The 23079-nt window shown below is 46.5% G+C and overlaps 1 protein-coding gene across 1 annotated transcript in view; it reads left to right on the top strand.

Moving 5' to 3' along the window:
• The first annotated feature begins 20287 nt into the window (after window positions 1–20287).
• The window catches only part of Gas7 (growth arrest specific 7), a 245644-nt gene continuing 242852 nt past the window's right edge, over window positions 20288–23079 (top strand). Inside the window, exon 1 of the mRNA XM_031354285.1 lies at window positions 20288–20726. Within this exon, the coding sequence (XP_031210145.1) occupies window positions 20544–20726 (183 nt within the window). The 5' untranslated portion in view covers window positions 20288–20543. The remainder of the gene's footprint in view (window positions 20727–23079) is intronic.

Genomic DNA, 23079 nt, shown 5'->3' on the forward strand with positions numbered 1-23079 from the left:
ATTGGTGCTCCTAAATCCATACACATATAGACATAATCGTAAATGTAAAAACTTTAGGCGGAAAGTAGCAGTGCACACCTCTACTCCTAGCCGTTGGAAGGCAGAGACAGGTGGATGTCTTTGAATTAGAAGCTAGCCTAATTCCCGTAACATTTTCTAGTCCTACATAGTGTGACCCTGTCTCAAAAACTAATCCTAGAGGCTGGAGAGATTGCTCAGTGGTTAGAACACATGTTGCAGCCGGGCAGTGGTGGCACACACCTTTAATCCCAGCACCTGGGGGAGGGTAGATGCAGGCGGATCTCTGCGAAGAAAACACTGTCTTGGAGAGAGAGGGGGGGAACACTTGCTGCTTTGCAGAGGACAGGACTTGGTTTCCAGTACCCAAATGGGGAGTCACAATCAAACTGCAACTCAAGTTCCAGAGAATCCTGATCCCTGCAAGCACAGGGCATATACATGGTTCATGTACATATATGCAGGCAATGCACTCATACACATAAAAACAAATTCAATTTTCAAATTTTAAATATATAATATATGCATATGTATGCACATATGTATATATCATATCATATACATGTATATATACATATATATCATATTTAGGATAAAAACTTAAAGTTTCTTAAAAAGTTACCTAAGACTAGAACTGGATCCCCTTCGTCCCAAGTTGGGCCAAGCCTGGGCAATATTCAGCCCAAGAATTGTAGTGTGCATCTATAACCCTGGCGGTAGATGACGTTGGTCAAGCAGTAAGTTCTGATGTGACTATGCCCCCTAGAATTCCATATGCTGTAAACTTGGTCCCCCAGTGTAGCCACGTTGAGAGGTGGGAGTTCAAGGAGGTGAGTGGGTCGTGAGTCTTGCCCTCCTGACCTCCTGAACGGCTAAATCCGGAATGGATTGGAGCAGCAATTCTCAAGCTGTGATTCAAGGTCACTTTGGGGGTCAAATGACCCCGTTCATAGTGGTTTCATATCAGATATCCTGCACATCAGGTATTTGCATTACGATTCATAACAGCACCCAAGTTACAGTTATGAAATAGCAACAAAATAATCTTATGGTTGGGAGGTCACCACAACACGAGGGACTGCATCGAAGGGTCACAGCATTAGGAAGGTTGAGAACTTCTGAGTTAGAAAATCAATGTGCTATTTAGGACTAGCTTCCCAGTACTGGGGGTCTAACCAGGGGAGAGGGTGTGCTCTCAGCCTTCCCAAACTCTCAAGTGTGAGCTAGCTAGACCTCTTCTCGCCTTTCCAGATTCATAGTTTACTGTACAAACTGAGTATTCCATCATGAGTCGACACCAGCTTCTTCGGGCACAAAATTTAACTGGTGAGGTCAGATATTTTAAAGACCACTTATGTTGCTTTCACATCTGGATTTCTTTTTCAGGCCTTAGCTGGAAGAATAAGGCCGACAAAGCAGTGCCTCTGTTTGTGGCCACTGCACAGTTCATTCTACCAGTGGGAGTATGAGAGCTGAAATATTCTTTTAACACCAGGAAACTGAAGTTGGCTATCTGTTTCTGGATCCTACATGAATTCAATCTTTTGTCTAAGTTGCAAATTTTGTAGACAATGTCCTTCAATAAGCCCAGCTAGCAGGAAGTCTTTTCTTTATAAATTACCCATTTAAAAGTATTCTGTTGTAGCAACAGCAAACCCACTAAAATGACCAGTTCCTGAAAGCTATTCTAAAAGGAGCCACTCTGGACTTGGAGCTATGTTTTCCCTTCCCTTCTCCTCTTCCTCCTCCTCCCCCTCCCCCCTCTCTCTCCTTCCTCCTCCCCCTTCTCTTTCTTTTTCTTCTACTTTAATTTTACTCTTTTAGTACTGAGAGTTGACTCCAGGTTCTCATGCATGCTGAGCAGACACTTCACTACTGAGTTGTCTCTTCAACCTTTTGTTTTGAGACAGTCTCTCAAACTTGTTCAAGCTGACCCAGAGTCACTACATAGCCCCAGGCTGACCTTGAGCTTGTGATCAGCTCCCCAAGTGGCTGGGATTAAAGTGGGCACAGTTTCTTTACACAAGGTTTTATGAAAAGTCATCAGGACATATGAGAAAGTCTGCAGCACACATGTGATGTCAGATCTGGCCAGATAGGTAACTGTACTTAGCCTGATAACTGGGGTACTCCTCTCTCTCTCTCTCTCTCTCTCTCTCTCTCTCTCTCTCTCTCTCTCTCTCATTCATTCTGTTGGCTAGACCTGACCCAGAATGAACATCCATTGCAAGCTAAAGCAATCAGTATATTTTTACATTCTCGGTCAGATAAAAGTCCAAGATGGGAGCAGGAAAGAAAGTAAATAGAATAATTGCTTCTCTTCCAGAGGACCCTGGTTCAATTCAGACACCCCATGGTAGCTCACAACTGTCTGTAACTCCAGGTCTAGGACATCTGATAACTTCCAGCCTCTATGGTCTTGTGGACACGTGTGCTGCACAGACTACATGCAGACAAAACACCCACACATATAAATAAAAATAAAGAAATATTTAAAGCCAGGCTTAGGTAGGGCACACCTTTAACCCCAGCACTTGAAAGGCAGATGCTTAAGGATCTCTGTGAGTTTGAAGCCAGCCTGGTCTACATAGTGAGTTCCAGTATAGCCTGGCCTACATAGTGAGTTCTAGTACAGCCAGGGCTCCAGAGTGAGTTCCAGTACAGCCAGGGTTCCGTAGTAAGAGTGCATCTCAAAACAAACTTGTGGAGCAGGGTAAGAAAGAATCCATCTCAGAGCTATTTATCCTGAATAACCCTTAGCTGGCCCTTGTGCCGTGGGTCTATTAAATCTGGCTACTGGGGAGGATGAGGCCGGAAGATTAAAAGTTTAAAGCCTGCCTAGGCTACACAGGGAATTGAAGGCCAGAGTAAGCAATTTAGTGCGACCTTGTCTCAAAAAAAAATTTTTGAGGTTATTATAAAACCTCGACTGGCCTGGAACTATTATATAGACCAGGCCAACCTTGAACTCACAGAGCTCTTCCTGCCTCTGTCTCCCAAGTACTGGAATTAAATTTTGTTAATAATTATTAATTTTTAATTACATTCCTCCATGTATGAGAGTATGTGCTTATGATTTTTTTGTTTGTTTTTGTTTTGTTTTGTTTTTTGAGACAGGGTTCCTCTGTATAGCTCTGGCTGTCCTGGAACTCACTCTGTAGACCAGGCTGGCCTTGAACTCTGAGTTCAATCCGCCTGCCTCTGCCTCCCAAGTGCTGGGATTAAAGGCGTGCGCCACCACCACCCGGCCTTATGAGTATGTGCTTATGAGTGTAAGTATCCTCAGACATCAGAAGAGGGCATCAGATCCTCTTGAGCCTGAGTTACAGGTAGGTGTTAGGGACCCAACTCAGGTCCTCTATAAAACAATCCATGCTCTTAACCACTCAATCATTTTTTCCAACCCTTGTCTTAAACTTTTTCTTTTAATTAAGAATATCTCAGTGATTAAGCATTTGCTTTTCAAGCAGAAGGTCCTAGGGTCCAACCCAACATTACAGAAAAAAAAAAAAATCAAATTGTTCTGGAAACTCCCATGCCCGGGCTGATCCCAAGGATCAGCAGGACGGAAGCAGCCTGGTAGCATGGTAACAAGAGAGCTTTAGGAGAGCAGGGTTAGGTCAAATCAGATGCAAGTGGAGTTAAGTCAGAAAGGCCACAGCACTGCTTAAGCTTTGAGATCCAACCATACCTGAAGCTTCCTCCCTCTGAACTTTTCATTAATATGGATCAATACTTCTCTTTTTTTCTTAACTTGCAATTCTTTTGTGATTACTTGCATGTTATAGGATCCTGGTAAACTGGGGCTGAGATACAGATGGTATTTATGTGGGAACAGCGCACATGGCCTTTGATTGACAGGTGTGATGTAAAAAGTGCACCCACCTGCTTTGGGCTATCAAGCTGTGCTGAAACTGCAATCACCACTTGCTTGCCCTATGGGTTTCCTTGGAAGGGAATGCCTGCACAGAAATGCTTAGAGATCCTATGACAGAGAAATGATTTTCTACTTGAAGTTACTTGCGTCCAAGATGGCTGTCACGATGCTCACTTCCAGATATCCCTACTCTTGTATATTCCCTCTGTAGGGATGACTTAACTAAGACATAATTATAGGCATAAAATATGTTGTAGGTCTGTCCTGCTGGCTTTGTACACCCATGCCACCTGTTGTAGCTAATTTTTGGTTGCTGTGACTAAAAGCCCCTTATAATAGTCATTTAAGAGGGAAGTATTTATTTTGGCTTAGTGGGAGGTAGGTACAATTCATCACCATCATGGTGGTGAAGCCAAGAAAACAGGAGCTTGAAGAAGCATCCATAGTCAGGAAGAAGAGAGACATGAATGGGTGTGCTCAGCTCACTTGCTCTTTTTATTACAGTTCAGGATCCCAGCCTAGGGAATGATGCCACCCACAGTTGGAGGGTCTTTCCATCTCATTTAACCAAACCAAGACAGTCTCCCACAGACATGCACAGAGACCCATCTCCCAGGTGATTCCAGTTCTCAGCAAGTTGACAATTGAGATTAACCATCGTACCATATACCCACAGACCAGTCCACATGTAGAACCAAGGCCTCAGGCCAACAGCCCTGTGTGTGAGCCATCTTGGAAGTAGATCTGTCAGCTCCAATCTGGCTTCAGATGACTGTAGCCTGGACTAAATTGTAGACTGGAAGTTCACATGCAGTCTCAAGCCAGAAGCTCCCAGCTGCTGGTGAATCCCTGCCTGCTAGAGTGTGTTTGAAGCCAGTAATCCATCGGAGCATAGCTGATGTCACAGCCACAGGCAACAGATGAACATTTCAGCCTTCTGCTCTCTTCAGAACCGTTGTTTCTTCCCCGCAATCTCCCTGCTCGGGCTCCTCTTTCTTTCCTCAGTCGACACCTCACGACAAGGATGGTGCTGAAGCTCTGCTCGAAGAGAGGCTGGCTTCTTCGTTGTTTGTTTCTTAGAGTCTCACTCTACAGCTCAGGCTAGTTTTGAACTTAAAGCAATCCAGTCTCAAACCCCCAGGCAGGATGTGAGACACCACTCCTGAAAACTGGTTCTTTTCTTTTTCTTTTTTAAATATTTTTCTCTAGACAAGGTTTAATGTAGCCCAGGCTAGCTTCTAGCTTACATCACTATGTATTAGAGATTGGTCTTGAATTCTGATCCTCCTGCCTCCACCTCTTCAAAGCTGGGGTCTTAGGTATGCAGCTCTACATCTGGCTCATGAAAACTGATTTCTTTGGGTAGCTCTAGAAACTAGGAAGATTCTGTTTCCCTTGTAAGTCTGGTGTTGCCTGGTTTATCTCATCCTCCAGAGGCACAAGAGAGGAACTCTCCACACCCAGGAAGTTGAAAGAGTCCTGTGAATTCTGTGAAGCAGTATGTGGCCATTGTCATGGCAACGAGCTCCCGGTGGGTCCAGGCTGCACTCCCACGTGGAGGAAGCTGTTCTGAAGTGCAGTGGGCATCTAAAGGAGGGGCTGCTAGGAACCAGAAGGGGCTAAGACCAGAGGCTTAGCCATTGTCCCAAATCCATGGCCAGGAGCAGAAAATTGACAAACCTGGTCCTAGAGAACAGAGTGCCCTTGACTCTTAGTTTAACCAAAGTCACCCTCATGACCAAATTTTTTCTCTGTGCACTCTGGGTACTCCTCAGTGATATGCTCAAAAAATGGGCTACAGGGAACTTCCAGCTTCTAGAAACAAAGGTTAACATCTTGAGCGTGCCGTTGTGCCCAAGAGAGATTACGCATGAACTCCGCTTGGAGAGCTTTACAAACTGGTGATGCCCAGCTTCCACCTCCAGAATTATCCTCAGGACATTCTAAAGCAGTGCTTCTCGGCCTTCCTAATGCTGCAACCCTTTAATACAGTTCCTCATGTTGTGGTGACCCCCCCAACATAATATTATTTTCTTTGATACTTCATAACTGTAATTTTGCTACTGCTATGAGTCGTAAGGCTATGAGTCTGTGTTTTCTGATGGTCTTGGGCAACCTCCCATGAAAGGGTCATTCAATCCCAAATGGGTCAAGATCTACAGGCTGAGAACCAGAGTTCTACACTGTAGCTAAGCGCAGGAAGCAACACTACAAGGCCAAGGTTAGAAGACAGCTTTGTGCCTAAGAACTCCCTGGAGAACTTAAGAATGAAGCATTCCAGTCTGTCTCGGTTCAAAATCTTCTGAGTTCACCCCAGGTATCTTTTTCTTTGTTGTTGTTATTCCCCCTTGATATAGAATCTCACCTGGCAGAATGTTACATTGAACTTCTAATCCTTCTGTTTCCTCCTCCCAAGCACTGGGATTAAAGGTATGTACCACCACACTGGGTTCATATGGTGCTAGCTCACAGCTGCACACACCTACTAGGCAAGCACTCTACAGACTGATGAGCGGGTGGCTTCAGCAAGCTCCCAGTATCTGACTTACTCACAAGCTTCCAGGAACCCTGATGAGATGCTAGTGGTGTGATGTCCACTGTCCCAGAGAAACATAAGGCAAAGCTTCAGAGTGAGAGTGTGGTCAGGCAGGGTGCAGGTAGGGAGCTGGGGATGGGGAGGTGGGATTGCTGGCTACTGAGGCCTTCGTTTACCCTGGGGTTGGACCTAGGCTAGGATGCTGTGTTAAAGGTACTCAGTAAAAAGAAATATTTGTGTGAACATTAAATGATCCTCCATGGCTATCTTTGGACAGCTTGATCTAATATCAGTTATTACAAAAGGCTTCTATAAGGCTCTTTTTTAAAAGCAAGATGGGGGGAATAAAAGCAATATTGGGGTGAGATCAAAGGTCAGGAGTCTAATAGCCTTATAAGGATATGGGGCAGCTGGCAGCCTCTGCCCACAGTGGGTGGTGAGCGGGAAAGCAGTAGGAGAAACTTACCTACCACAGGCTAGAGATGATAATATGCGAAGTGACCTGGTAAAGGTACACAGCGTCTTTGCTTCCCTTTTCCCTTGTATTATGAATACTTAATTTTCTTCTTAATCTCTTTTAGATTGCGAAGGTAATTTGAGCTCACTGTAGCCAATAAGTCAATGACAAGCTTTATAAAGAAAATCAATTCTCTTCCCAACCTCCTGCTCCATCCCCAGCCTCTTCTCCCAGGTAACCAACATTCAATCATCTCATTTAATTTCAGTTAGGAAATGAGTTGTTCCCACGCAAATGAATTTGCTCAGTAATCAAAACTGTTCACTTGACTCACAAATGCTGGACATAACTTGGAGTCTTTACCCCTGATAGTTAGAAAATATTATTCTATACTGAGTTGACTTTTTATAGTGGATTAAACAGGGGTGAGGCATAGGCCAGTGGTAAGAGAACATGCTTGGAATGCCTGGGGTCCTAGGTTCCATCCCTGGCACTAAAGCCAGGATGGACGCAGGGCCACTGTAATGTCTGCCCCAACTCGCAATACTGAGTTTTGAATAAAGTCTCTCCTTGTGCAGTGCTTACTTTGGTTGCCTGTGGCTCTGTAGGATATAGGGAGCAGATGTTTTGCTCCCATTTGCAGATGAGGGAACTGAGGATCTCTCCAAGAAGGCAGAACTAGGAGTGGTATTAAGGTTACTTATCTTAGAAGCTCAGTCTGGGATCTGCTTGCTCATCTCTGCTCCATATTTCCTCATGGCTTTGTCCATTCGTGAATATTACCAACCTCTGTGTTCATAATTTTTTTGTGGTCCTGGGAGTTAGTCCCAGAGCTCCATGGATAAGCTCTACCTCTGCAGCTGTTCCCTACAACATATGAGGCTAATGATATAGTTCTAGCTATGATACTTGAAATATTCATCAACTCATTTTGCAGCCCTCAAGATTTACTCATGCTAGGCAAGTGCTTGACGCTGAGCCATGCCCCAAGCCCTTTCTTTATAAAAGCAAAAAGAAAACACCCTCATTTTATTAATGTATTAATTATGCATAATAATGAATTTCATTATGACATTGCCATATAAGGGGTATTATGTATTTTGGTCCTATTTGCCAATTACCTTCTCTGGTCTTCCTTAGACATAATTTAAACTGGGTTGGTAATTCTACTGTGAGTCCATGTGTGGAGTTTCACAAAACAGGTTGGTTTATGATCCCTATCCTAGTCTAGAAAAGTGTCTCATTGGTGTGTACCTGAGCTGCCTGCCATCTAGATAAACTCCCTATCCTCAGAAGAGAGGGTGGAAGTCAGGGTGACATAACTATTATGCCAGATTAGGTCAAAGGCCTTGAAGGCATTGGAATTCTTTGCAGTCGGAATTAGAGTCAGAGACAAACAAGCCCAGAAGCTTTCCTATTTGAGAGAGATTTTGAGGGAGAGTAGAACAGGATGTACACAGGGTCCCTCGGATCCAGTGATATCTCTGAGTGGGATCATGTGAAAGGAGGAAGGAATGAGAATGCATGTGGAGTGGGGGAGGGGTGTGTGAGCAGGGAAGGTTTGCGGGAGGGGCAAAAGGTAGGTTAAAGGATGGGCCAGGGAGGGAGGATGGTGGCTCATGTCTGGATGGATCAGGAGGATCAGGATCTCATGAAGGGACCCTGAAAGATGGAGCCAGAAGAGTAAAGAGAGGGCAGCCATTGACTGGATGGACATGGAGGCGCACATCGGAGCTCAAATGTTGGGAGCCTCAGCCCACTTTCTATTGCACTAGCGGGGAAGTTCAAAGTCTCTTTGAGTTTGGAAGTTAAAGGTGACACTTTTTGGTCCATGTGGAGGAAGGATGTCCCTGTTCTGAGGAGGTTTGACATCCCCTGGGAGGAATAGGGGTTTCTCCATGGGTTCTCTTAATGGACACTTATTGTGGGAATGGTGGAAAAGTCTCCACTCTGTGCCAGAGTCTCTTAGAAATTTATCTTGTGGTTGGTTGAAAAGGAAGAGATTCCAGAGCAGGGAGCTTACCTCAAAAAAACTCACCCAAAGTGGAATCAGGTGCATAGATGCCAGGAATGCAGTGGAGATGGCCAATGTGGGGTTGCTCAGGGTGGGGTGGGGAGTGGAGAAGGATAAGAGAGAGAAAGGAGCAGAGGGGGAGTCCTGGTGGAGAGTACACACTGTTTCTCCAAAGGGGCCAGTCCCAATTGACTTTTTGTCAACTAGACCCAAACTGGAGTTGTGCCAGAGGAGGAGCCCTGGGCTGAGAAAAGGCTTCCATCAGATTGCCTGTCAGCAAGTCTGTAGGACAGCTTCATGTGACATAGTATCGCTCACTGTGGGCCGTGTTACCTCTGGGCAGGTGGTTCTGTATAAGAAAGCAGGCTGAGCAAGCCAGCAAGCACCGTTGCTCCATGCTCTCTGCTTTAGTTCCTGCCTCTGCGTTCCTGTCCTGAGTTCCTTTCCCCCTACCCTTCATGAAGGGCTCTAAGCTGCAAGGTGAAATAAAGCTTTTCCTTTCAAAGTTGTTTTTGGACATGGTGTTTATCACAGCACTAGAAATCCAAGACAGCCACTGATATATGGTCAGCAGGAAGGAAAGCCAGACATGGAAACACACAGTGTGAGGTCAGTGGAAATTTTCTGGAGAAAATTCAACAAAGGAGGTGTTTGGTGTAAGAATCAGAACCCACTTCCTAAGGTTGAAAAGTTTCCTTTGGGGGCCAATGGTTACCCATTGTTGGGGTACCTAGAGGTAAACAGGGGGGTGAGTTAAAGAATAAAGGTGATTGATAATTATCTTTAGAGGCAGCCATTATGAGAGAGCATCAATAGGGTGGAGGGTTAGGAATCTAGGCAAAGAACCCAATTCTGAGACCACAATTTTGTTTCTAGAACTACCATCGCTAATCCAAAATGGAAGTTTTATAAATTTCTATGACAATGGCTCACAGCTTGTGCCTTGTAGATCGACTCCTTACAGACCATGATCCTGTGAGATTTTGCAACTTGGGGCAGTGGGCAGAGCAGCTGCTGCTCCCAATCAGCAAGTCCTCACGTGGCAGTCCCTGTAACTCTGCCTCACCTTCTCATGACTATGGAAAGGCTTGAGAAACCTTCAGGAAAGCCTGCTGGGGGAGCCAAAAGGAGTGCTACTTTGTATTTCCTCACCCTGCTTGCTTTCAAAGACACAAGAGAATAAAGACACTTTCCCTTGTTAATAGAAACTACAGTTTCCACTAAACCTTCTGCAAATCGAAGTAGGGATTAGAAATTCAGTGACTGTGGGGAGTTTGGAATGTTTCAAGTCCATGGTCAAATTGTCCTGGGGCATTTTTCATCTTCTTCCTAGTCGTGTATTGCTTGCTTCCCGCTGTGAGTTAACATCTTGGTTAGGTAAATACTTTGGAGTTTAAAAGAGACCTGTACCCAATCCCCCACCAACCAATATGCTAAGCATCAGATAGAACCCCAGGCTTACCCACTTTGAAGCATCCACTTTGCTTTGGCCCACCTACCTAATGTTTCCCCAGTGTATTTTTAAAGTATCTTTATTTATGACTTTCTTTGTTCTATTACTACAAAAATTTCATCAAACTCTTATCATGGACCATGGAATTGTAAGTAACTTAAATCTCTGTTTCCAGTCCATGGTCATTCATATTTGGCTCCAGAATAAACTATCTCTTGTCTTCTTTGGGGTAGGAGTTGCTTTGTTGTTGCTGTTGTTGTTTCCCCCACTGCTAACATTCTTTACCCCTTACCTGCCAGATCTGGAAGCTTCCATAGACAGTATTGGCTTTTTAATTCAGGGGTTTTTTAATTCAAGACGTTTCTTCTGGTCTGAATCTATCTCCACACACCCTGGATGATCCAGAAAGCCAACCCTTGACCTTCCCACAGGGCTTCTGCATCTCCCTCACGGCTTTGGACTACAAGTACCAAAATCCTGTCCTGAAGCTGAGGCCTAAAGGGTGGGGCCACTTACCATGGGCATGTAATTAGTAAGCAAAAAAGTTGGGACTCGGATGAGCCTCATTATTTGAATCGTCATTAATAAATGGGGCTAATTATAGTCGTTGAAGTGATGGTTCCTTCTCTGTTGTGATTAATTCTGAATTTATTTTTAGCTTTCAGAAGAATGGAGCCTTGTGGTAGGGTTTTGTTCGGAGAAAGAGCCAGTCTATTTATGACAGCCCTCGTCAGCCAGCTCCGTCTTTCACAGGAGAAAGTGGAGAACCTGCTATTGGGTCATTCATTCCTTGTCGTTTTAGTTTTATTTTGGAACCTCAAGATTCCTCCAGGGATTTGTGTCAACTAAAAGCTACTCAACCTTTCTCCCTCCTTGGTAGAGGTGCATCAGCTACAAACGAAAGCAGCAGCTTCAGCCCGGTGCCCCTGCCAAAAGGGTTAGGAAGGCCCTGATGGAGAGGGACAAGGAAGGAGGTTGCAAGGAGCAGACAAGGTTATTAGGTACTGTTCTGCAAGCTTAGAGGATGCGTCGGCCGTAGGCCCTAGGATGGGCAGCAGTTCTCATGAACAGCTGCTGAAACGGCCTCAGCACTTCTAAGGGGTCTTGGGAGGACATTTTTCACGCTTCACACGATGCTAATAAAGGCCCCCAAGTTGGACCTGAATCCTGTTACTACAGACTTTTCTGTGGCTTGGTCTCTGTCTGCTCTGAGCCTCGTTGGAATGTCTCATTAATTTCTCCTCAAGGGAAATCCAGTTTCTTTCCTTCTATCCTTTTGGCTCAGAAGGATAGAAATTATCTGGAAGCCACGCCCGTGTGTATGTGTGTGTGTGTGTGTGTGTGTTTGTGTTTGTGTGTGTGTGTGTGTGTGTGTGTTCTGCTCTAGGCAATAATACTCAACTTAATTGCTCTAGGCAGTAAGATAACTTAATTTCTTTCATTTTTTTGATAGTACTGTGGATTGAACCCAGGGCCTCCCACATACTAGGCAAGTCTCTACCAATGGCCCACACCCTCATGCCCAGACTTTAATTTTTTCGTGTTATTTTTGGCCCCACAACTAATTTAATTCATCCACGTCTTCAGTCACCCCCTTAAGAGAAGAATCCTTGAGGCTGGAATTTGTCCTACCTTCAGAGTTCTCATATGAGGGAAATGAGAAAGTGGTTCTTTTTTCTCTCTCTCCCTAGTCTCCTCTTCAGTTATTCTTATCTTTTGTCTCTCTAGTTTCTATCATCCTTTGTCTTTCTTCATTTATCTGTTAATAATTCTGCCAAGTAAAATCACAACCATTGCTTTAGGTTAGACTCCTGGACTGCCCCAGTAGAACATCCCTTCCCACAAACAAACAAACAAATATATGTTCATATTGTATTATTTGTGATATTTGGACAGTTTAATGACAGAAGTTCATGGATAACACACTTGATGACCCTCACTCCACCATCACCATCTCCATCTATGTTGACTGTTTTTAATGTTAACTTGACACAAACTAGGCTCATCTGAGAAAAGAAACTCTCAATTGAGAAAACACCTCCATTGCACTACCTGTAAGCAAGTCTATGGGACATTTCATTAATTAATGATTAATGTGAGAGGGCCCAGCCCACTGGAAATGGAGCCAGGGGTGGGTGGTCCTGTGTGAGTAAAAACGAAAGTTGAACAAGCCAGTAAGTAAGCAGCACTCCTCCATGATGTCTGCTTCAGTTTCTGCCTCCAGGTTCCTGCCTTGAGTTCCTGCTCTGACTTCGCTCAGTGATGGATTAAAAACTGAAAGTTGAAATAAATGATCTTTATTTCATGATCTTTATTACAGCAACAGAAAGTTCTTTGATGCAGGGACAACATTTTTGTTTGTTTAATGAACTGCATTAAAATGCAGCATCCACATGAAAGAATGTACCAGGGAGGATAGAATGGATGAACTACATCGTATGGGCAGGCGAGATCACTCAGCAGGTAAAGACACTTGCCACCAAGGCTGAAAACCTGAGTTCAATCCCCAAGACCCACGTGGTGGAGAGAATGAACTGCCAAAATTGTCCTTTGACCACCATGTCTCTGCCTCACCATGCACACACACACACATACACACACACACACACACACACACACACACACCAAACAAAATATAATAATTTTTAAGTAATAATTAACCAAGTGTGCTAGCACACACCTGTAGTTCCAGAACTTGGGAGGCTGAGAGAGAAACAAATAGTAATTGGAGGTTGGCCTTGGTTCTGTGCAAAGAGAGAACCATTTCCGAACCCTTCCCAAATGCTTGCAGTGGCTTTAACATCTTCATAGCTGTTCCCCAGTGATCTACTATCCAGACTTGTAGGAATTTCATGAGTCAAGTCATCTTGTATAAACTGTTGAAAGCTCAGCTTTCCTTGACCCATGATCCATCTGTGGGATTCATCCCACTGTCTCAAAGGCAGTGATTTATTCTTCATCAGTGAATGGAGTTCTCCACAGTACGAACTCCTCCCAGCGTATACATTCCACTGTTAACAGATGTCAGATTGTTTCTGGTCTGGAGCTAGCATGAATGGTCATGTTGTAAATGTTGCTGGCATGTGCTATGGTTCTGATAAGAGTCTCCCAAAGGCCCATGAGTGGAAAGCAAGGGTGACAGCCTGTGGCACTCCTTGGAGTTGGTGGAACCATGGGGAAGAGTCCCAAATAACTGAGACTGGACTATTCTGTTTATTTAACAAGTTTTAAGGGCCCAACAACGGAGCAGCATTACTCTATTTTAATCCTCTAAAATAGAGAGAGAAGGTTAGACCTTGAAGGGGTCTTAGGAATCCTGGTTCTTTCTACCCTCTCCCTCTTTGCATCCTGGCTGCTGTCAGGTGAGCACCCCCTCTGTCACACAGAGCCACCATGATGAGTAGTACCACCAGAGGACCTAAAAGCAAAGATGTCAAAGTACCACAGACTGAAAGTGTGAGTGGAAGGACTCCTCCCTCCACAGAAGTTCACCATCTAGGATATTGTGTTACAGTAATACAAAGCAGACTAATATATGTATCTTGATGAGTATGTGAGCAAGACCCAGTTGGATGTCTTCTACAAAGAGAAATGATAGGTCGCAGAGGATGAACCTGTTCTGTTTTGGGAAGTACTATCAGTTTTCCCAAGGGCTTTGGTTCTTAGTGTGTGGGAATTACCCCTGCATATCATTAGTGGCTTTTTAAAAGGTGTTTCTTGTAGTTTTCCTCATAACCCAGCTAGCTCCCAAATAACTGAGACTGGACTATTCTGCTTATTTAACAAGCTTTAAGGGCCCAACAACGAAGCAACATTACTCCATTTTAATCCTCTAAAATAATCTGGCTACCTCCCATCAAAATCCCAGTGATATTTGCATTTTATTACTGATCTGGCTCTCTGAGATCCAGGTATTTTCTAATGGTGTCTCCCGGACTCCCTTCCTACCTCCCCCATAGCAAATTTTCACTTCCTCTCTCTCCCCTGGCTGGGAGAAAGTCTAGCCCTATTCTCTTCCCTGTTCAGTCATTGGCTGATCAGCTTTTATTGACAAATCAGAGAATAAATGGGGAACAAAGCTTACACAACATTGAGGCAGGAGATACTTAGAATAAGTATTACAGTATTGTATCCAGATGCACCCAGACATGGGGAGCAGAGAAATCTGCATTTGAATAATACAAGAATAGTCTTTACACAGTGTACAATAACGTTATGCCTACAGTATATTTTTTGCTTTGTTTCTACCTTAACTATAAATGGATGTATACTGGTGTCTCCTTGGACTGTGTCTTGCTTTTCATAATGATCAAAGGGTCAATCTCTCTCTCTCTCTCTCTCTCTCTCTCTCTCTCTCTCTGACACACACAAAGAGAGAGAGAGGGAGAGGGAGAGGGAAAAGGAGAGGGAGAGGAAGGAAGGGAGAGAGAGAAAGAGAGAGAGAGAGAGAAAGAGAGAGAGAGAGAGAGAGAGAGAGAGAGAGAGAGAGAGAGAGAGAGAGAGACTCACCTGTAGGGCTGGACTAGACTCTAACTCACAGACTCAGAGAAATCCACTTGCCTCTCTGTCTCTAGAGTGCTGGAATTAAAAACGTGTGCCACCACATCCAGCTAACATTCTGTTAAGTTAAATTCTTTTAATATAATAGGAACGAGAGTAAACACTGTAGTCCACTACCATAAAACATAATTGATTCTTCCACACTTGAGGTAGTCACACAGAGGTCAGCATATCTGGAACGTAATGATGAAGCCTGGCCCTGGGAGAACCACCTTGCATAGTATTTCTCCTCTCTCCTACCAGGTACAGATATTCGGTTGTTTTTCCATGTTGTGGGGATTGAGCCTGTGGCATCATGCCTACAAGACAAGTATGCTTATAGAGAAGCAGCTCCAGCCCAGTACAGACTTCTGTTGTTTGCTTTTATTACACGTATTTATTCATCGTAAGGGGGTGTTCAGATGTCATGTTGAGCATGTGAAGACCAGAGAAAAATTCCCTTCCACCATGTGGATCCCAGGGATTAAATCTTGCAGTAGTCCAGTTTATCAACAAGCACTTCTACGTGCTGAGCCAGCTCTCCAGCCCTCAGTACAAGTTTGTTGAGGGTAGGTGAGGTGGCTCAGGCCTAGCCTGGTTAGCTTAAGGCCTGGCCATTGCTATAAATTGGGCTTGGCTTCCTTGGCTGTTCCTCTTACTATGTGATCTCTCACACACCCTTCTCTTTCTACCCTGCCTGGAGAGTTACCTCAGATGTCACCTCACCAGAAGTCATGAGCTGCAATCTCCCAACTATGGAGAGACTTGTGAGCAAAAGTCTCCCTCTCCACTTCCCTCTCACTCTGTGTTTGTTTTTCTGTGTCTCTGTCTCTCTCTTTGTCTCTGTGTGTCTGTCTTTATGTGTGTGTGTCTGTCTGCCTGCCTGTCTGTCTGTCTCTGCTCCCTTCCCTCCCTCCCTTCCTTTTTGAGCCTCCTCTTTCTCATCTCCTTTTTGAGACAGGTCGTATTATGTAGTTCTGGCTGGCCCCAAACTCACTACATAAGCCAAGCTGGCCTCAAATTCATGGCAACCCTCCTGCCTCATTCTCTCAAGTGTTGGGATTACAAATGTATGCACTCTACTTCTCTCTTTATAAATTACCCAGACTGTTTTTTTTTCTTTTTTGTTTTTGTTTTTGTTTTTTTTTAATAGTAGGGCAAAATGGACTGAGACAATCATTAACCATTCTAAAGGAATTCTTTGTGTTTCTCTTTACTCCTTAAGATCAGGATGTCATGTACTTAATTACATGTTTTATTTGTTTTTGAGATGGGGTTATGCTACGCAGAACAGGTCGACCTGACATTACAATATAACCTAGACTGTCCTCAAACTCATGATCCCCAGGCCTCATCATCCCAAGTACTGGGATCATAGGCATGTTTCACAGTGTCCAGCTGACAGAGTATGCTCAACAGCTCCTTATGCTGTTGCTGAATGAACTAGTATGCAGAGGTGGAGAAAAGCATACTGACAAGGTGAAGGGAGCTTTGATCTGCATTTATTTTTGTTTTACGTTGCAGCTTTGAAATGCACGTTACATTCCAAAAATCTATTTGTTTCAAGTGTACAGTCTAGCGATTTGCCAGATTGTGCAATCATTACTATAATCTAATTTGGAAGCATTTTCACTACCCCAAAAGAAACCTTGTGTTTCTTTGCTTACTCTTGTCCCCTGGCAACCACCAATCTATTTACTGTCTCTATGGATCCGCCTCTGGGGACATTTCACATAAAGAAATCATAGAATTCATGGCCTTTCACATCTGGAAGCTTTTGCGTAATGGCTTTGAAGTTTGTCCGTCCTGGGGTGCAAATTGGCACTTCATTCTTCTCTAGGCTCAGTACCCATTCTGTGGCATGTTGGGTAGATAGAAGCCCTGAATTCTGTCAGGCATGAAGCAGCAAGCATTTGGGTCAGTTCCATGTTTAGTTGTTAGCCTGCTAGGCTGGCATACAGGTCTTGCATGGGTGTATATTTTTCTTCCTTCTCTTCCTCCTTCCCCTTTTCCTTTGCACTGGGGATTAAGCCCTTGCACATGCTGAGTGTTGAAGGCCTTGGCTTTCTTTCTTTTTTTCGAGACAGGGTTTCTCTGTGTAGCCCTGGCTGTCCTGGAACTCACTCTGTAGACCAGGCTAGCCTTGAACTCAGAAATCCACCTGCCTCTGCCTCCCAAGTGCTGGGATTAAAGGCGTGAGCCACCACCACCCGGCGGCCTTGGCTTTCTGAAACAGTCTCACCTTCTACTTCTGGTTGATCCTCAACTTGCAGCCTTTCTGCTTCCATCTCCTGAGTGCTGGGATTATAAGTGTACACTGCCACACTAGGTTCATGAGGTGCTGGGATGGAATCTCGGGCTTCCTGTATTGGCTGAATACTCAGTGACTGAGCTGCATCCTCAGCTCCCTGTGTTTTATTTTTTTTAGAGACAGCATCTTTGTTTGTAGGCCAGACTGAGTTCAAACTAGACAACCATCCTGCCTCAGCCTGTATCACTGTGCCTGCCCTGCACTTCTCTTTGGACAGTAGTACCACTCTGCTCTTCTAGTCTTAGCTCTATACTGGCTGATAGATACCTCACATTGCCCCATAGAGCCCTTCCTTCCTCTCTCTTTTCTTTCTCTTTATGCCTTCCCTCCTTTCCTCTCCTCTCCCATCCCTCTCCTCCCTCCCCTCTCTTGCTGTTCTCTTTGCCTGACTGTGTAGCCCAGGTTGGCCTCAGACTCCTAAGTGTTGTGTGACTGTAGGTGAGCCTTGCTGCATCTATCTCTAGAAAGCTGCTCTGGGTATGAACTCTAAGGTGTACCTTGCTTTCTCATGATCCTGGAGATAGAACCCCATGTCTTGCCTATGCTAGGCAACTGTACCACTGAGCCACACCCCCGTCCCTCCACAGTGGATACATTGCCTGACAGGCAGAGTGGGCTAGAAAAAACACTACTCCAGGTACAGTAATGCCAAAGACAAGTTTAAAGTCTTGTTTTGTGGTTCACTGGCCACATGACCACAGGCAAGCCAATCCTCTGAATTCAGTTTCTTCCCTCTTGATGTGCACATCACCATATCACCTATACCTGAGATAGGTTATTTGGTGCCAAGAATTCTGGGTGCTGTGGAGGTTGAGTCTTCTATAATAAAGACTTCCTCCTTGCAGGATAGCCCTAAATCAGTAGGTTTTTACTGAACCAGGCCACATCATCAAGTCTGGATAATTTGAAGGAAACCATGTACCTAAGACAGAGTGTTTCAATTCTCTTAAGATGTGGCTGGTTTGTTGGTATTTTTAGCAAGATTTTATTCTTGTTATTTTGTCTCCAGTTTTTTCTTTTTGAGACAGACTCACACCCTACAGCCCACACTGGCCTGGACCTCACTACATCGCTCAGGCAGACCTTGAACTTTCGGGTGGTTTTCCTGTCTCAGCCTCCTGAATGCTGGGATTACAGCTAGAAAACGTCACCCCCAGCTTAACAGTTGTTTTCTATGTCATCTCTCAACTGCAGCTGGGCTGAAGGAAGCTTGTCCATAATTCCTGCACAAGCACAAGTTGTAAGTGCACTTGTCAGGTTGCCCAGGATTCTCCTTAGGTGAGATGGCTTCAGTGCAGGCTGGGGCCCAGGGGATGCTCTCAAAGCTGGGCTGGGCCCAGCTGAGTGATGCTCTGCTAAGACCACAGTGCTAAAGTAACCCAATTCAAAGCTCAGACAAATATGCAAGAATTTAAGGCTTTTTGTACCTAATACTGAACTGACTTTGTCGTGAGTCAGCCTAAAATGCTGAGAGGTCTATGCCCAGCTGAAAAGGCCATAGGAAGCTATACAAGCTTACTGAGCAAGGGGCATAGGAGTTGGTAAGAACTATAGGCTGTGTGTCCCCTATCAGAAAAGCATGGGAGGAAGCAGAAGTAAGCAGATTTCTGTGAGTTAAGAGGTAAGCCTAGTCTACATAGTTTCAGGCAAGCCAGGGCTAAATAGTAAGGCCCTGTCGAAGGATGGGGGAAAGGGAAATAAAGAAGTAGAAATAGGACCAAAAATGTTGAGGATTTTGTAATATTTGCATATACATAATACAGTGTCTTGGGACTGTGACCCAAATCTAATGAATCTGATATTAATACTCACAGCTCAAATGTAATTTTATACAATACCTTCAGTGATATTTCTCTTCCTCTCCCTCTCTCCCTCCCTCCCCCCATCCCTCCATTCCTCCCTCTTTCTCCTCTTCTCAGGACACCCTAGTCTGGGATTCTCTTCATCTTCTAACCCTTATCTGCCAGGGCTGGGACTACAGGTGTGCGCTGTCAACCAGTCTCGATGCAGTTTTGTTTGACAGTGGACTTCTCCACAGTAACATCCTATTAGCATGGACAATGGTTTGAGTTTGGACTGTGGGTCTTCGATTAGGGATGCTCAACTGATTATAACAGCGATAGTGAAGGGTCCAGCTATTTACAGGTTAGGAAATGTACTTTAATTTTTAAGCTAGCAAAGAAAGGGGCCTTTTCCCTTATATACTCTTGACACAAGGTGTGCTTCTTCAGCACCTGAGGTCCACGAACGACTCAAGGGCAGGGAACACAAGCCCCTGCTAATGTTTGCTAATGTCTGGTGGTTGACTAAATAGGTGGATACCCCTCAGTAGACCCATCTTGAATTTAGGAGGGCTAGACCATGACACTCCCAACCCCCTAACCGTTTCCTGAAAAGCCAAAAATGTTTTTGCTCTCTCTTTTATTTAACCTTTCCAATATTTAGCCGTATCAGCCTGATTCCAAAACCTACCAACCCAGACTACTTATCCTCACCGTGTCCTCCTCTGATGTGACACACTGTCACTGGGCTTCCCGGCTTCGGCGCCAGCCTTCAAACCTGTCTTTATCCATTGTTCAGTTTCCTGTGAGTCAAGTTCAGCCAGTCTTCATGCACTACAATGATGGTCACAAACACAATCCCTTGCAGACACCTGGGAGGCAGCGCCGCCTGTCACCCACCACCAGATCTAAACTGGAGAAACCGAGGGGCGTTCCCATTCCAGCGGCTCTGGGTGGCGGGGTCGCCGGGGAGTCCCTCTGCCGGGGAGTGCCCGGCCCTCCGCGGGCGTGGCCGGTCTGGCCCAGCCCCTGGCCCGCCCTGGTCGCCTCCTGAGAGTCCCCGCCCGGCCACCGGCCGCCAACCTCGCTCCCTCGGTGTCTTCCTGAGCTCCGCTTGCTCTGGACGAGCCCCGCAGAGGGGGATGATACGGGCACCACCTCCCGGGGCAGTTGCGCCTCTCCGCTCACTCCGGCGTCCCCAGCCGCAGAAGCCTGGGGAAGTTGTCTCGTGAGCCCGCGGCCCCCGGGTCTCCTCCTCCTGAGCCCCGCCCCCCGCCCAGCGCGGGGGACCGCACAGCCGCCCGGCCCGGGGGCGTCGCCGCTCGCTCTCCGGAGTCGGTGGAGCCCGCGAAGCCAGCACTGCTGGCGAGCGTCCGCTTCCCTGCAAGCAGCGCGCGTGGCTCGGCGGCCCGGGGACCCCTGCGCAACCCCGCCACGGCGCGCGCCCAGAGCGCGGGAGCCCGGAGCACCGGGCGCCTGGGACCCCGCGCAGCCGCTGGCCAGCCCGCGGGGCTCGGCAGGGATGCGGATAGTGCTGTGAGACCCGGCGCCAGGGCCATGGCCGGCGCCCGCTGCCGGACCCTGTACCCCTTCTCCGGGGAGCGGCACAGCCAGGGGCTGCGTTTCTCTGCGGGCGAGCTGCTCACGCTGCTCCAGGTCCCGGACGGCGGCTGGTGGGAAGGTGAGAAAGACGACGGGCTCCGTGGCTGGTTCCCCGCCAGCTACGTGCAACTGCTAGAGGTGAGAGGCCAGGGCCGGGGTCGGGGACCAGCTACCCTCCAGACCTCCCCGCTTTGGGGGACGAAAGGTGCGGGGGAGGGGTTGGGGCGTGGACAGCGTTCTCCTCCTACCCAGCCGCCGGAGCACGTCGTGGCCGCTCGGGGGAAGCGAGAACTTGTTGCCTGTGCGAGTTCTGGAGCAGGCGGGCGCGCTACCGCGGATGACAGGGGCCACCAAGGGGCCGCCGAGCCCGGTGGTCTTGGCAAGGCGAGAGGGTGATGGGTGTTCGGAAAGGTGGCCCCACAGTCCGGCTTCACCAGTAAACTAGCGGTCAGTCATGCTGACCGGGGCGGGGGAGGGCCCACGCTGCGTGACTGCCTCCGGGACGCCCACTTGCTGGACCCCTGAGACGCCCCAGTTAGCAATGAGCTGGGGCAAAGCAGCAGGCTAGACCCAGGGTGCAGCTAGACCCTAGGCAGCTTCCCCTGTGCTGTCCTCTAGGATCTGTACTCTAAAGTGGCTTGTTCTTAGGGATCTGGCTTGGCCCCAAGGCTTCATAGGACTGCTGAGCCAAGTCAGCTGGCTGTTTATTGTCTGGGTGACAATTGCGAGGCCTCTTTGGCCTCTAATCACTGAGCTCATGGTCACAGTCTGAGTGGAAGCCCAAGTTTCTAAAGTCGTGTGTGTGTGTGTGTGTGTGTGTGTGTGTGTGTGTGTGTGTGTGTAGTGTAGTGTATGGCGGGGTGGGGTGGTATTTTTCAGTCCTTACTGAGAGGCTGCTAACCTCAGGATTGTCAAAAAGACTGAGCTAACTGTCACTGTCACCTTCAGTAGTGTATGCATTCCCAGGTTTTGGTAAAACCCAGCCTAAATGAAGGACTAAATTTATCTTTTACTGGGACCTATTTAAGGACAAAGTAGCAAATTTTGAATGAAAATGTTACATGCACCTCTGGCCAGGATGTGGTGAGCAGGCCTGACAAGAGTCCAGTGGCAGCAGCGTCAAATGTTTGTGTAGCCTTCAGACACACATGATGCTTCTCTCCGGTCCAGGAAACAAACTTGCTCTAAATGGACCATGGTAGCCCTCAAAATGGATCAGTAGTATTTCTAGGAGAAAGCTGTGATGAGCTTCCTGGGGTCTTAGCAGCAGCGGTGTCTCTGGGAACTCTTGGTGTGCTCTAAGAACCTGTAGCTGCAGGAGAGCTGCAGGCTTGGTTCTCTGCTTTCCTAAGTTCCATCTCTGGGGGCTACATTAAAACAAAATTAATGGAAGTATCCCTTGACAGGGAAACCTTCAGTCCCTTGGCAAAAAGCTCTCTGAGAGGCATGTGTGAATTCCTTTGGCAGCCACATTTCCCCAGGAAATACTGATGTGGAAATTTGCCTGGTGATTGTCTGTCTGGTGAAGAGGGTCCCTGACTGGATTCAACCAGCTGTTTTGGGTGGGGATTCCTAAGAACAGAGTGCCCGTGCTTTTCACTGGAGGAGGGAAGGCAACATAAACAGGCCCAGAGGACAGAGCAGAATTATCCTCTGGGTTGGCCTGGGTGTGCCTGTGGCATCCCATGGCACTTACAGCGCTAAGAAGATTCTGGTACCTAAGGACTTTCAGACACCTCCCATCTATTAATAGTACCTCCGTGCTACCAGGAAGACCCTCCGGTTGTACCTACACAAGCCATGGGGACTGTTGTCCTCCATGTTGGAAGCTTTATTTGTCTAGAGGCACAGTCTTGCCATGTAGCTAAGGCTAGCTTCAAATTTGCAGTCCTTTTGCCCCTGCTTCCGAGTGCTGGGATTCTAGGCTTGTGGCACAATATCTGTCACTATCCTCGGTTTTCAGACAAGAGAAGACACACGACAGCATTCGAAAAGCATGTCTGTCACCTAAGGAGTCATGTTCGCCTGTTAGCCTAACAATTCGGGTGGCTGAATAAATTCCTTGTGCATTTTAAACCCCAATCACCTGGACTAAGCTAAAGGAAGGGTCTAGAATGATGTATATGGAGAAGGGTGGATATTCGCCTCCAGATGGCTTGTTGGTGACAGTATCCTTAATATGACCTGCAATTCTGGGGCTAATGAGAGGATAGTTGCATCCTGGGGCAGCCTGGACCACCCCTTCTGCCATCTCTGAAGTCTGAATTCACCTATAACCAGCTGATTTTCCCAATTGTGCGGGCAAGGGTGGACCTGGCCCTATTGCCCAAGTACTGACTAGGATTCTCTTAGCACCAACATGAAGATTTGTGGATTGGGTTCTTGGTAGCTTGCAACCTTCCATGAGAACAAGCTGGACCACTAGACAGAGAGCTGGGAAGGGATAGAGGACATGCTGTGGAGTCTCTCGGGGGTGGGCTGAGTTTCATAG

This window comes from Mastomys coucha, unplaced genomic scaffold (genome assembly GCF_008632895.1).
Source record: "Mastomys coucha isolate ucsf_1 unplaced genomic scaffold, UCSF_Mcou_1 pScaffold5, whole genome shotgun sequence".
Classification (NCBI taxonomy): domain Eukaryota; kingdom Metazoa; phylum Chordata; class Mammalia; order Rodentia; family Muridae; genus Mastomys; species Mastomys coucha.